Source organism: Lipotes vexillifer, unplaced genomic scaffold, assembly GCF_000442215.2.
Source record: "Lipotes vexillifer unplaced genomic scaffold, Lipotes_vexillifer_v1.1 scaffold182, whole genome shotgun sequence".
Taxonomy (NCBI): Eukaryota; Metazoa; Chordata; class Mammalia; order Artiodactyla; family Lipotidae; genus Lipotes; species Lipotes vexillifer.
The window spans coordinates 7696935-7713194 of record NW_006798798.1 but is presented as its reverse complement, the minus strand read 5'-3'; the positions used below and the strand labels follow the sequence as shown (position 1 = coordinate 7713194).

The window sequence follows — 16260 nt, the reverse complement described above, 5'->3', positions numbered from 1 at the left end:
TTTTTTTTTTTTTTTTTTTTCTTTTTTTGCGGTACATGGGCCTCTCACTGTTGTGGCCTCTCCCATTGCAGAGCACAGGCTCCAGACGCGCAGGCTAGCAGCCATGGTTCACAGTCCCAGCCGCTCCGCGGCATGTGGGATCTTCCCGGACCGGGGCAAGAACCCGGGTCCACTGCATCAGCAGGCGGACTCTCAACCACTGCGCCACCAGGGAAGCCCCAGAATAGTCTTGATATTTATCTCTTGGGGATTTCCTGCCAAGTTTGCAAATCTCAATCATGTATACACTAATTCACGTAAACTATGAGATATTACTATACACTGAGATTTAAGTCATTCGATACCAAATTTCTATCTTATCTACCTGGAATCCTAAGTCTGGAAAATTTCAAAGTCTTCTCCTGGACAGTCAAGTACAACCATTGTCTCCATTTCACCAAAATACAGACCTGACTCACATAACATAAATCTTTAGTGGATATTTCTCTTTCACTGCTCCTTCACTGCCCTTGATAGAAGAATGGGCACATAAGATGTGTTGGATAATTTCTCAGTTATAACATGAACACTAGTTAGTTTAGATCGGGACACACAGAGAAGATGCTGGGTAATTATGCATCACATTTCACTAGAACAAAAGCTGGGAAACAGGTTATTTGAGGAACCTCTTTTGGTAGTAAACTTTAGAAAAATTAATGAAAATACTCACATGACCTACTAAAATAACCATATTCCAAGAGGGGAGAAACATCAACTTACATGAGCCATGCTTTTAGACCTGCAAGACTGGATCAGTCCTCAAGGTTCCTTTAACAGAAAAGCACAAATCCAGAAAGCCAGAGCTGGGAGAAGAGAAAGACCTTGAGACTAGTTTAGTGTTCCCAACAGAACGTAAGTTAATAACGTTATGATCTTCCATTCCAGGTTCCAAACTATTTCCCATCACACACAATTTGGGTAGATTAGGATTCTAGATAAATCCATTTCCTTTGCCAACCCAGGTGTCTAGGATGAACGAAGTCATAGAACAGAGGCATTTCTGCATTGAAGCCAGACCCAGATACGTCAGCAGGAAGTTTTCTGACACTACGTCATTTTGCTGAGGGAGATGTAGACCTAAGAGTGGGCAATGCAATCTTGCTCAGAGCAGATCCTCTTCCTTCTATTCCCACCTTCTAAGACTGAAAAAAGCCCACATTATCCTAATAAGAACCTCTTTTGTGGCTTTGTAATTATATGAAATTGGTTAAGACACTGAAGATAGAAAGTCGGTGTTTAATACTTTGAGTTCAGCAAAGCTTACTAGTTAAATATATGACAAACAATCACGGTAGTAAAAATCAAAGTAGATATCAAATGTGAAGTTGGAAAAATATTTAAGGATATGGGAAATAATCCAGATACACTGCCAAGAGAACAATTAGATTGACCAATATAAATACTTTTGAATAATGTATGAATACATCAGTCAATATAGAGAAGCAGCGTCAGAGAAACAGACCACGAAATCAGTAGATAAAAGAAAGTCTGGAAGGTTATGTGAACATCGAATAATAGTGCTTACTTTTTAATTTTGATCTTGATTTTTCTTTTTAAAGTTTATTTAATAATTATTTTAACAATTACCATAGGTTAACTTGAAATAAGTGTGTATTTTTAAAAAAATTGTTGACAGAGAGTTTATTTGGTTTATAAACCTGTCAACTAAGCCATGATGTCTCCCAGATAACTGCTGCGTTATAATATCCTACTAGCTTCACTTCTAATCCAACAAAATTAGAAGGAAACTGTAAAGTAAAAAAGTCACAGCACAAAATCCATTTATTACCACTGATATTTCACAGAATCCGTCTATTTTGCTAAGATCCTGACTATTGCTATAGACAGACTGATGTGTCATTCCTGTGAATTCACAAGGTAGGTCACCTAAATCTCTCATCACACACCACCTTACACTTACTCCTGCATAGATTTTACCTCATTTTAGATAATAAGCATTTTAAAGGAAGCAACTATGCCTTTTTAGTGATTGTATTACCCCAAGTCCTATAATTTCTAGATCTAGCCTATTGTAGGCATTTAATAAAAGTCTGATTTTCTTTACCACGAAATTCCATTTCTAGAAATTTTTAAAAGGAAATAACTATAGAAATACACAAGGCATGTGCACGAGGATGTTCATCAGAGAATAATTTTTGATAGCCAAAAATTAAAAATAACTATCTCCCAGTAGGCAACAGGTTAAACATATTACAGTCTGCAATATGGTGACATACTAAGGCTTCCTTAATAATTAATCCATATGAAATGATGGAAAACAATATTAACTCAGTGAAGACCAAGGCAGGTTTTAAAGGTATGCAGTCAAATGCTCTACCACCGAGCTACACCCACAGTGTACTTAAAAAAAAAAAGAAAAAAGAAAGAAAAGATTTGTTGTATACTATTAAAGCTAGGCTGATATTAATTCAAACTAGGCTATTATAAGCTTAAGATGTTCACTGTAATCCTCAAGATAACCACTAAGAAAATAAAAAATACACAGAGAAAAAGAAATGAGAAAGGAATCAAACAGGACACTACAATCAAAAAGAAGGCAGGGGGGCTTCCCTGGTGGCGCAGTGGTTGGGAGTCCGCCTGCCGATGCAGGGGACACGGGTTCGTGCCCCAGTCTGGGAAGATCCCACATGCCGTGGAGCGGCTGGGCCTGTGAGCCATGGCCGCTGAGCCTGCGCGTCTGGAGCCTGTGCTCCACAATGGGAGAGGCCACAGCAGTGAGAGGCTCGCGTACCGCAAAAAAAAAAAAAGGCAGGAATGGAAGAATCAAGGAAAAGGCAAGACATACAGAAAACAAATGGCAAAATGGCCATTTTGGAACTAATAAGTTCCTCCTAATTAGTAATTACTTTAAATTTTTTATTTATTTATTTATTTATTTATTTTTGGCTGCGTTGGGTCTTCGTTGCTGCATGTAGGCTTTCTCTAGCGGCTAGGAGGGGCTACTCTTTGTTGCGGTGCACGGGCTTCTCATTGCGGTGGCTTCTCTTGTTGCGGAGCATGGGTTCTAGGCATGCGGGCTTCAGTAGTTGTGGCACGTGGGCTCAGTAGTTGTGGCTCATGGGCTCTAGAGCACAGCCTCAGTAGCTGTGGTGCACGGGCTTAGCTACTCCGCGGCATGTGGGATCTTCCCGGACCAGGGCTCAAACCCATGTCCCTTGCATTAGCAGGCAGATTCTTAACCACTGTGCCACCAAGGAAGTCCAGTAATTACTTTAAATTTAAATGGATTAAACCGTTCAATTAAAAGAGGTTGGCATAAAGGATTAAAAAATTAAAAATAAAAAAGTATGCATAACATATGAGATAATAGACTTTTGAAATTAAGAACACAAGTTCTGTTGTCAGACTTTCAGGAATTGAAAATGAACCTTAAGGGACTTCCCTGGCGGTCCAGTGGTTAAGACTCCATGCTTCCAGTGCCGGGGGTCCAGTTCAATTCCAGGTCAGGGAACTAGATACTGCATGCCACAACAAAAAGAGCCCACATGCCACAACTAAAAGATCTGGCACACGGCAACAAAGATCCAGTGTGCCGCAACTAAGACCCAGTGCAGCCAAAATAAATAAATATTTTTTTAAAAAAAATAAAGAAAATGAACTTTAAGCTGTGAGAGTTAATAATACCTCAGTGCCTCTGTTTACAACATCAGCAAACAAAGGATAAGAATATCACCTACTACAGATGGCTGTTTTGAAGACCATAAACCATAGAAACACTAAAAAGTATATTATGATGGCTAATATAAAGTATCTATCATTACTGAAGGTGAAAGTCATTACATACCCCTTAATCATTTATTATACATGGAAGTTAATTCTGCTGCATCATATATATTTTTTAAATTAATTTATTTATATTTGGCTGCGTTGGGTCTTCGCTGCTGTGCACGGACTTTCTCTAGTTGCGGCGAGCAGGGGCTACTCTCCGTTGTGGTGTGCGGGCCTCTCATTGTGGTGGTTTCTCTTGTTGAGGAGCACGGGCTCTAGGCGCATGGGCTTCAGTAGTCGTGGCTCGTGAGCTCAGTAGTTGTGGCTCGCGGGCTCCAGAGCTCAGGCTCAGCAGTTGTGGTGCATAGGCTTAGTTGCTCTGCGGCATGTGGGATCTTCCCGGACCAGGGCTCAAACCCATGTCCTCTGCATTGGCAGGCGGATTCTCAGCCACCACCACCAGGGAAGCCCTGCATTATATTTTTCTGATAGAAAATTTGTGCTTCCTTTTTTTTTTTTTTTTGCGGCACGCAGGCCTCTCACTGTTGTGGCCTCTCCCGTTGCGGAGCACAGGCTGCGGATGTGCAGGCTCAGCGGCCATGGCTCATGGGCCCAGCCGCTCCGCAGCATGTGGGATCTTCCCGGACTGGGGCATGAACCCGTGTCCTCTGTGTCGGCAGGTGGACTCTCAACCACTGTGCCACGAGGGAAGCCCTTGAGCTTTCTCTTTAATTTAAAATTTTTTCTTTGGGAAAATAAAATTCTTCTTAATAAAATCATTATTAACGAGAGAGAGAGAGACAGATATTATCAGACAGGAAAAGAAAATATGTGCTCTTCCTCAGTTCTCAGCAGACAGATGTTTAAATATATGTTTATAATGCTGAACAGGGTTTTTCTCATTCTCTGTAGTTTCTGGGGCTGAGGAAGGAGGGATAGAGATATATATAAGTAGGATGTGAAAAAATGCAGAATCTAACAAATGAATGAATCTTATTCTTCAGCATAACATGGGGATTTATATTAAAACTCTTTATTTTCTGTTATAATAACTATCTTCGGAAATATTGTTTGTATTTGCATCATACCTGGAATTAGAAATTAGTGCCACTGGGACTTCCCTGGTGGTTCAGAGGTTAAGGCTCCACACTCCCAATGTAAGGGGCCTGGGTTCGATCCCTGGTCAGGGAACTAGATCCTGCATGCAACAACTAAGAGCCTGCATTCCGGAACTAAAAGATCCCACATGCCGCAATGAAGATCCCATGGGCCACAACTAAGACCTAGCGCAGCCAAATAAATAAATAAGTAAATTAAAAAAAAAAAAGAAAGAAAGAAATTAGTGCCATTTTCTCTGAAAGTAACTTTAAATCCCTAAATTATTAATTCTGAAAGGATGTCTTATTTAGTAATTTGGTGCCACAAATAATTAAATTTTAAATAAAATTCCTAAACTCTAAAATGTGAAAACAGAATGTTTTTCAAACAAGGAGACCCTCAGCACTTCCTTTTCCCTAATGCAGAGGTATAAGGAAATCTATGACTGGGTTATATATATTTTTCAAACTAAGAATAGGACTCAGTCTCCTTTATTTGATCAATTATTTTGCCAAAACAAAACCACATGGAAATGTTCACACATAAAAAGCTAGAAACAGGGTCTTCCCTGGTGGTACAGTGGTTAAGAATCCACCTGCCAATGCAGGGGATACGGGTTCCATCCCTGGTCCGGGAAGACCCCACATGCTGTGAAGCAACTAAGCCCGCGCGCCACAACTACTGAGCCTGCACTCTAGGGCCCATATGCCACAACTACTGAGCCCACGTCCCACAACTACTGAAGCCCCCGCGCCTAGAGCCGGTGCTCCGTATCTCATGCCGCGCACCACAACAAAGAGTAGCCCTCGCTCGCCACAACTAGAGAAAGCCTGCGCACGGCAATGAAGACCCAACGCAGCCAAAAAAACAAACAAAAAAACATGTACACCAAAATATTAAAAGTGATTATTTCCAGGCAGTGGGAACAAGAGGTATTCTTAATTTCTTCTTCCTAATTTCTTAGGAAATTAAATTTTTCATAATAAGTCTGCATTAATTCCATCATCATAAAACATAAAGATATTTCAAAGTATTCAAAATATTTTAAGTCATTATTGAGGCAGAGGCTATATTTTCATCATTTAAAAAAGTCTATAAATAGCAGGCCTGCCATGAAGTATTGCTATGACTGAAACAACTACCACTTACCTACTTTTGAATATCCTTTAGCTGTATCACACTGATATAACCAGACACATGTCACTATAAAGATTTTTCCACTACTAGAAAGGGAAATAGCCTTTGCAGATTAGGGTTGTATGCAAAATGGGCAGAAAAGTTTTGAATACACAGAAGGTGTTCAATAAATGACTATGCACTTTCTATTCTCTTCTGAATAACCTATTAAAATATCATTTTGGATACAATCCTTGCAAAACGGTTTTACAAAATTCTGTTTTAAAAAATGAATGCCATATATAATTTTAAATTTTCTTGGGTACTATTATCTACAACTATGAAGATGATTTAACATTAGATCATGGCCATTTTTCCTTATCATGACTAATTTTTATAAACAGAAATTTTATTATCTACATAATATTGTCTCATGGATGTCATGTGGGTTTCTTAATCATTCTCATTATCCTGGCCACTAATTTTTTTTCTTTTTATTTTTTATTGGCATATAATTGCTTTACAATGTTGTGTTAGTTTCTGCTGTTTGGCCACTAATTTTGTACAAAATTGTCCCTAGGTATAACAATTTTTGATTCTAGATAAAAACCCAGGTCTAAATCTTTTGAATTGTGTACACCTTTGAAGAATGGAAATGTACAAATATACAGCGATTATCTATAAAATTTCAGGGGTTGTGGTCCCCTCTACACCCATAAATACAGACAAAGGAACCCTGGTTAAGAACTCCTGTTCTGGACACTTGAATTCTGGCTCAGTCGCTTTATTTGCAAGCACAAGTCACAATTAACCTCACATTTTCGTTGCTTCTTAACTACTGAAACCTGCAGGGGAATAATCAGTCACCACAACGCTGAGCGTGTATTAAAATACACCCTTCGTGGCTACATCCGCTGTGACCTCATACATAAAACCAAAATGAAGTAAGAAATGGGCGTTCACAGTAGGTTCCTGCTGTCAGAGCTCAAGAAACGCTGTCATCCTCAAATACACAAATGAACTTCAGAGGACTCCTAGGAACAACAATCCCAGGAAGGAATCACATTCTTGGAGTCTCTCTATCCATTCGTTTCTAGAATCCTGACTCAGGGGCAATCCCTAATCTAAAATTCCCATCCTAAAAGCCATTCTGTACCTTCTTACCAAAAACCTTCATCGAGGGCTTAGCATGTGGTTTCCCCCTTGGAGTCATTTCTCCGTGGCAGTCGTATGTGCCTGACAGGAGGGTGGAGAAAGCAGCAGAGAACCTAGGGCCATGGGTCCCTGAGATATTCCCCACAAGTCCACCGCAACCCACGCTCACATAAAGGACACGCATCTTACGTCCGCGTCATGCAAGGATAACCACGCACCTCTCAGTCTCACTATGGGAACTCACCGTCCGGCACTACCCCGCGGCCCTTCGCACGGAACACGGCCTCTCACAAACACGCACGCTTCCCGATTTTCTCCCAGGGCTGCAACCACCGTCCCCGCTGCTCAAGCGCCCACAGCCCCGAGGGGGCGGGCGGACTCGCAAGGCTGCGCTCCCAAAGTCCACGCTTTGAGCGCCTCCCGCAATCCCACCCTCACCGCCACTCACCGTCCCCCACGGGCTCGGGCTACGTCTGCACAGTCGTTTCCGCGGCGACCCACGCCGGCTTCTTCCTCGGACGGGTGCCACTCGCGCAGCGCGCAACAAGGGACACGGAAAAAAGGCCCGAAGTCGAAGACACCTCGTGGACTGTGGGAGGTACAGTACAGGGTAGCAAAATTCCTAAAGCAAAACTGCCGCCCCGGCCCGGCCGAGAGACTTCTGGGAGTGACTTCCGGACTGCGCGTGCGCAGCACAGATCTAGGGCCACTGGAGGCCTGACCCCAGGCTGAGGGCGAGCTCACTGGTTCCCACGGCCAGGGGGAGGCTAGTCCTGGTGGCACCGCACCAGCGAATTGTGAGGAGGGGACGGCGGAGCTCTTATTTTCCGAGGGCTCAGGCCTGTGTGTGAGGGTTCACCCTGTTGAGTCAGTGATGTGACGACGCCCCGCCACCAGGGTTATGGAGCACTTGACCGGTGAGCACCTGAACTTGGGTTTATAATCTAACCATGCTGTATGTTTGTGTATGTATTTTTGTGTGTATGCATGTTGGGGTGTATGTATCTTTCCTAAAATTCCCATTACACCTGAAATCACAGGTGCTTACTATATTTCCATTTTAGAGTCGACGCTTCTGAGATCAAAACAGGTACAAAGTTACACTGTTTAGTGGCAAAGCCATGTTTCCAGGTTGGGATAAGCTGGAAAAAGTGAGACTCTACCGTGTAATGTATTCTCATTGTAGAAAAGGAGAGAGTGAGTTTGGGTCCTTTTTAAGGTCACCGACTGTAGGAAATCTTAGAAATTTAGGAAAATAAATACTTTTTCACATTTCACAACATTATGCCCACCAGAAACTTTTTGTTACAGTAAAATTTTTCATCCCTCTGTTGTTTTATGCATGGGTGGGCTTGACTACATAAAAGCCCATAGATGGAGAAACGTCTTTAATTTGTATTCCTGGTCATGAGATCCCATTGAAAAATATCTCGCTTCTTAGGCATGTGACAGTAATATAAATTGTGGACACAGACTTAAAATTTGGGAAGAAGAAGGTGTTATCAGGAGAATCAAGGTTACATCCATATGTATTTAGATTCATGAGGAAGTTGAGCAAATGGGAAATATAAAGTCAGTCATCAAAGAATGTCCATATTTTAGTTGTCACCACTATTATGTATTTGAAATATGTAACGCATAACAATTCAAAAGGCATAGAAATGTTTAAATAAAAGATAAGCAACATTTCCTTACATGTATCCCAGTCATAAATCAGCTCATCTTAAAGTCAACAACAATTTGATTTTGGTGTGTATCCTTCTGGAGAAGTTATTATCATATACAAATATGTACTTTCTATATATATGTATGTAATGATTAGGGGTTTGAGACCCTGTGAGGCTCAAATACATTAAGACAGCACATGAAAATTTAGGCCTTACAATACAGGAGAAAGAAGGAAGCAACATGAAATATTTGCTCTTTAGTGATTTCATTATAAAAATTAATATTACAGTAGTCCCCCCTTATCCTCCGGGGAGATTTTCCAAGACCCCCAGTAGATGCCTGAAACCATGAACAGTACTGAACCCTATATATACTATGTTTTCTTCTATAAATATCTATGATAAAGTTTATAAATTAAGCTCAGTAAGAGATTAACAGCAATAACTCATAATAAAATAGAGCAATTATAACAATATACTGTAGTAAAAGTTATGTAAATGTGATTTTTCTCTCTCTCTCGAAACATCTTATTGGAGAAGTTTAATGCCTTTTCCATCTTAACTAAGTGCTTATCATGCACTGTTGCTGTAACGTTTGTCTGCAGCGTCTGTGTCTCCATTTTCCTTTCAGTTCAGTCTCTGCCTTTGAGGTACAACAACAAAACTAGCATGAATTTCTTTTTCCTTCTTCACAGTTTCATGCGTGGAAAATTTGTCCTTATTATAGATCTTAGCAACCTCAGAATATGATTTTATTTCTCTCCTTATTATGTGGAGAATTTTAATCTTTTCACTTGAAAGCAGCACTTTGTGGTGTATCTGAATTGCCAGCATTATTACTGTTGCATTTTGGGGCCATTATTAAGTAAAATAAAGGTTACTTAATACTTGAACACAAGCACTGTGATACGGTGACTCTCGATTCGAGATGGCTACTAAGTGTCTAACAGGCAGGGTACGCTAGACAAAGGGATGATTCGTATCCAGACTAGGTCAGAGCAGGTGGTGTGAAATTTCATCACTCTACTCAGAAAGGCACACAATTTAAGACATGAATTGTCTATTTCTGAAGATTTCCATTTATTATTTCACAATGCTTGTGACCATGGAAAGCGCCACCACTCTGAAGGGGGGAATACTGTATCTCAAAATGTGGACATAAAAAACAGGGAGAGACTAATTATTCATAATACACCTGTACAATAAAAACCAATATAAATATTTTAATTTTTTCCAATATTTTTTATTGTGATAAAATACACATATAAAATTTACCATCTTAACCATTTTTAGGGCACAGATCCCTGAAATTAACCAAGCCTTCAGTTGTAAGTTGCATGCCCTTAATAGACTCCAGTTCCAAAATCATTACATCCAGACAGATTCTGCGGTTCAATTGTTGTCTACGTGGAGAGACAGATTCCTGATGTTTCTACTATATCATCTTCCCAGAATTTTCTAGTATGTGTGTTCTACGGATTTTTTGGTGTGCATTTTGAAGCACAAGTACTTAGTATGTAATATCTCCTGCTTTGACCCTTAGTATCATAGCAAAAAACCCCCAAGCAAACAAAAACAAAACTTTCTCATTAAAAAAAGCACATTAACAAACATTTAATGGCTGAATAATTATATTAGGGGTGTTTCATTATTTATTTAACAATCCCAATCTTTGGGGCATTTAGTTGTTTCCAATATTATGTGGTTGTAAACAATGCTGATATTAATATATATTTATACAGAAGACTTTTCTGCATATTTTGGACTCCTTTCTTATGATAGATTGGTAAGATAAAATGACCAGAGAAATAATTTTTTAATGACTCCTAATTAAAATTTCCACCAGAACTATAAAAACTCTGAGTTCAGCTGTACTACCATAACTAATTACTATTTTTTTTAAGAATAATTTTGGAGCTCTAGTCTTGAAATGCAATTACAATGGGAATCATTGCAGGAGAGAACACCTGGGGTATATAGATTTCAAGAACTCTACTCAAAGCTAAAGAGAAGCCCACTCCTTTCTTATTTTATGCCAATTCTTTTTCTTTTACCCTTTTACTAGTTTAAATATAAAAGAAAATAAAACAACATTAAATAATAGATATTCTCCTCCCACAAGATATTCACAGAACTGCTGCATCTATGGTGATTCTCTTTTCTGGAATGGGCATACATCATCAGGTCATGTTAAACATCAGGAGAACTAGATCTCATCAGAATCACATTGAACTAGTTGATTTATTTATTTCTTCCTTGACAGCCAGATAATCTGAGACTCAGGGGCCCCAGTAATTTCTGGAATTGGAAAAAACCACCTGGGACTGAAAGGGGATATTGGGTAAGTTTCATAACATTTTCTATCTCAACTGCAATGGAATGAACAAGACAACAGACAGATGCATTAAGTTGATTTCAAGATCTTTTGCCAACACAGGCTTCTACCATAGGGATAATGTCTCAAGCAGAGAAATTCCTAATACTCCTAAATCATTTTGAAAACCTATTACTTATTTTTGAGGAGCCAGAATCAGTTATGTGGAGCTGTAGACTGGAAGCAGAAGCAGTTAACAATGGAGATTTTAGGCAGTTTGCTGAGGAAAACTGTTTCTCCAGCCCTCCTTAAAGAATTCAATAAGGTTCAAAGCTTCAGGGATACTTGTGAATGTGTCCACATCTACTAGAAATACAGGAATTTTCTTTGATCAGAAAAAGTTGTATTGGGCACTTCCCTGGCGATCCAGTGGTTAAGTCTCCGAGCTTCCACTGCGGGGATGGAGATGGGGGGTAAGGGGGGCACGCAGATTCAATTCCTCGTTGGGGAACTAGGATCCCACATGCCAGCACGGCGCAGCCAAAAAAAAAAAAAAGTTGGATCTTCTAGAAATTTTTAAATGAGTAATAAACAATGATTCATGTCAATAAAAGCAAAGAAAAACAAAACAAAAAATATACTAGTTACACAGGTGCCATTTCCCCTGGTGTGCTGAGTTCCCTTCTCTTATCTGAAGTGCAGAGCTCACACTGAAGCCTCACAAAGCATCCCTTTCTGTATGCCTATTACATCTTCTAGAGTTTTGTTACCAAAAATCTGGAAAAAATAAAACATACTTATTTCTAAACAGTTCACCTAAAATCTTCTATTCCATTTATCTCTATTATTATTTATGTAAATATTATCATAACAATGCTTCTTACTGATAAATTTTGTGACAGAAATATGAATTTACAGACTTTCAGTAAACCTAGTACATTCAATGTATTATACTTAATATTGATGACCCTAAAAACATGTCTGTATTAATTAAACCAACAAACTTAAACGTGTTTTCACTCATTAAAAATCAGTCCTGGATCATGTGATCCTTTCAAACTTTAATTTATTGTATTTAGAAATGTTTGACTTGTAAGCACTTATTTTCCTTTAAGCCAATTAGAGCTCATTTACAAATTAATTTTTACATAAAGATAGAATCAGAGATCTCATAGCTTCATTTTAAAACCTAGTCATGAATCAAGTATTTCAATATAAAACTTATTAGTTTATAAACAACAGTTGGAATAAGTTAAGTTTACTCATTTGAGTTTTAAAAGTCCTCTTTTCGGGCTCCCCTGGTGGCGCAGTGGTTGAGAGTCCACCTGCCGATGCAGGGGACGCGGGTTCGTGCCCTGGTCTGGGAGGATCCCACATGCCACAGAGCGGCTGGGCCCGTGAGCCATGGCCACTGAGCCTGCGTGTCCAGAGCCTGTGTTCCACAAGGGGAGAGGCCACAACAGTGAGAGGCCCGCGTACAGCAAAAAAAAAAAAAACACTTGACCATATACATAAGGGATTACTTGTGGGCTCTCTGTTCTATTCCATTTGTTGATATGTCTGTCTTTATGCAAGTACCACACTGTTTTGATTACTGGTGCTTTGTAGTAAGTTTTGAAATCAAGAAGTGTGAGTCCTCCAGATTTGTTCAAGATTGTTATGGCTACTGGCAGTCCTTTGAGATTCCATATGAATTTTAGGGTGGGTTTTTGTATTTCTGCCAAAAACATCATTGGGATTTTGATAGGAATTGCATTGAATCTGTAGATTGCTTTCGTTAGTACTGGCATTTTAATAACATTGTCTTCTAATCCATGAACATGGGATGTGTTTCCATTTATTTATGTCTTCTATAGTTTCTTTCAGCAATGTTTTGCAGCTTTCATTGTACAAATCTTTTACTTCCTTGGTTAATTCCACTATTTCATTCTTTTTGATGCTATTGTAAATGGACTTGTTTTTGAAATTTCCTTTTCATATTGTTCATTGTTAGTGTATAGAAATGCAATTGATTTTTACATGTTGACTGCATCCTGAAACTTTGCTGAATTCATTTATTAGATCTAACAGCTTTCTTATGGAGTCCTGAGGGTTTTCTACATATAACATCATGTCACCTATAAACAGAGATGATTTTACTTTTTCCTTTCGAATTTGGATGCCTTTATTTTTCTTGCATAAATGATCTGTGGAGAACTTCCAGTACTACATTGAATAGAAGTGGTGAAAGCAGGCATGCTTGTCTTGTTTCCTGATATTAGATAAAATCTTGATGTTTATCAAATATTATGTTTGCTGTGGGTCTTTCATATAGCTTTTATTTTGTGGAGATAGTTTCATATATAGCTTTTGTTATGATTGAGATGATTTCCTTCTGTTCCTATTTTGTTGAGTGTTTTTATCATAAAAGGGTGTCAAATTCTGTCAAATGCTTTTTCTGCATTAATTGAGATGATCGTTTTCTTCCTTCATTTTATTGATGTGACATATTACACTAGTGAACTTTCATATGATGAACCATCCTTGCATTTCAGTAATAAATCCCATTTGGTCATTTTGTATAATTCTTTTAATATGCTGCTGCATTTTTTGCTAGTACTCTGTTGAGGATTTTTAAATCAATGATCATAAGAGACAACGTTCTGTAGTTTTCTTTCTTGCAGTGTTTTTGAGTAGCTTTGGTAACAGGGTTGTGCTGGTCTCAAAGAATCAGTTAGGAAGTATTCCCTCCTCTTCAACTTTTTTGAAAAGTTTGAGAAAGACTAGTATTAGTACTTGTTTAAATTCACCAGTGAAGCCACCAGATCCAGGACTTTTCTTTGTTGGGAAGTATTTTTTTGGCCATGCTGCATGGCTTGCAGGATCTTAGTTCTCCAACCAGGGATTGAACCCAGGCCATGGCAGTGAAAGTCCAGAATCCTAACCACTAGGCAACCAGTGAACTCCCTATTGGGAGATTTTTTTTTGTGACTGAGTCAATTTCCTTACTACTTATAGAGTAGTTACCAGTCTATTCAGGTTTTCTATTTATTCATGTTTAACTCCATGGTTTTATGTTTCTAGGAATTTGTCCATTTCACCTAGGCTACCCAATTTTTGGCATACAATTGTTCATAGTACTCTCATAATCCCTTTATTTCTGGATAATTGGTAGTAATGTCTCCCCACTTACACTTTTTTGTGTGTGAATTTATTTTTTAATTTTGTATCACAACTTTTTTTTAATTCAAGTATAGTTAATTTACCCACTTTCACTTTTGATTTTAGTAATTTGAGTCTCCTCCCTTTTTTCTTAGCTCATTTAGCTGAAGGTTTGCCAATTTTGTTGATCTTTTTGAAGAACTTCTGGTTTCAAGATTTTCTCTGTTGTTATTCTGTTCTCTTATTTCATATATCACTGCTCTATTCTTTATTTCTCCTTCTGCTAGCTTTGTGTTGTTTGTTCTTTTTCTAGTTCCTTAAGCTGTAAAGTTAGGTTGTTAATTTGAGACCTCTCTTGTTTTTTAATATAAGCATTTATAGCCAAACATTCCCCTTTAGCACCACTTGTATGCCTTAAATTTAGTTTTCTTTGTCAATCATACTTCAGTAAAGCTGGTGGGAAAAAAAAGATGGTCCTTGTTGGGGCTGCATACTTCTTTACCAAAAAATACAGAACCCTCACAGCCTCTGCTGGGCTTACTGCCATGAATAGCTATCTCTGTGTCAGACTCAATGTGTACTCCTTTGTTCTGCTTAATCACGGGTGTTAATGGCATTCAGGCATGCCCCCAGTTTTCTGGATGTCACACCCTACAGGGAAGGAGTTTGTGTCCTGCCACTGCAGAACAAAGTGGGCTGTGTGCAGCTATATTGCCGTTGTCAGATGTGGAGTTGATCGGCTGGCTATGGGTTACTGACACATTGCAAGGAACTAGAACTTGTGCATCCTATCTCCTCTCTTGCTATAAGTAAACACTGTTCTACATGATCCTGGGGTGTATTTTTACTATTCTTCATGACCTCAAATCATGCACTGGTCTTTTTCTTGGTGGCACTTATCTGCCTTGCAACCTTGGCCAAAGAGCCTGGGCACTCAGTAAATAGTGAAAAAGGGGGGATGCCATAAGTGACTTTCTAATATTTAAAGTACAGTATAAATTCTCTGAAGGTGAACAGTATTTGGATCATAACTGAAAAACTTAAAACATTGTTTAAATTCCAAGGAGTTCCTGCCAGCCTAAATTATTTGATGCTTTATAAGAACTGAACCATGTAAAATCCTTCTCATATTCTCTTCATTTAAATTGTTTCTCAAGTGGTATAATTCCACTGTCTACTCTACATATATCCCATAAAGTCTCTCTCCAGTATGAATTCTGTGATGTACCTTGAGCATTGAACTAAGTCTAAAGGACTTCCCACATTTGTGGCATCCAAAGGGTTTTTCACCAGTGTGAATACTCTGATGTACTTTAAGGCTTGAACTGCATAAAGGACTTCCCGCATTTGTTACACTCATAAGGTTTCTCACCACTGTGAATACTCTGATGTCGAGTAAGGCGTCCATACACACTAAACGCCTTCCCACATGCCTTACATTCATAGGGTTTCTCACCAGTATGAAATCTGTGGTGTACAGTAAGTTGATGGCTACTCCTAAAAGTCTTTCGACACTCCTTACATTCATAGGGTTTCTCACCAGTATGAATTCTCTCATGTCTAACAAGATGTGAAGCATGACTAAAAGCCTTCCCACAATCTTTACATTCATAGGGTTTTTCACCAGTATGAATCCTGTCATGTTGTATAAGGTTTGAGGCTTGACTAAAGGCCTTCCCACATTCCTTACATTCATAGGGTTTCTCACCAGTATGAATTCTCTGATGAATTCTAAGTGTTCCAACATCACTAAAGGCCTTCCCACATTCCTTACATCCATAGGATTTCTCACCAGTATGAACTCTTCCATGTTGAGCAAGGTTGAGGCACGACTAAAGGCCTTCCACATCCCTTTTTTTTTTTTTTTTTTTTTTTTTTTTTGCGGTATGTGGGCCTCTCACTGTTGTGGCCTCTCCCATTGTGGAGCACAGGCTCCGGACGAGCAGGCTCAGCGGCCATGGCTCATGGGCCCAGCCGCTCCATGGCATGTGGGATCTTCCC

At 39.1% G+C, this 16260-nt stretch overlaps 1 protein-coding gene across 1 annotated transcript in view; it reads right to left on the bottom strand.

Moving 5' to 3' along the window:
* Positions 1-16260, bottom strand: part of LOC103082026 (zinc finger protein 607-like) — a 67346-nt gene that overhangs the window by 39191 nt on the left and 11895 nt on the right. Inside the window, 1 exon segment of the mRNA XM_082931513.1 lies at positions 15591-15848. Coding sequence (XP_082787639.1) covers positions 15591-15848 — 258 coding nt within the window.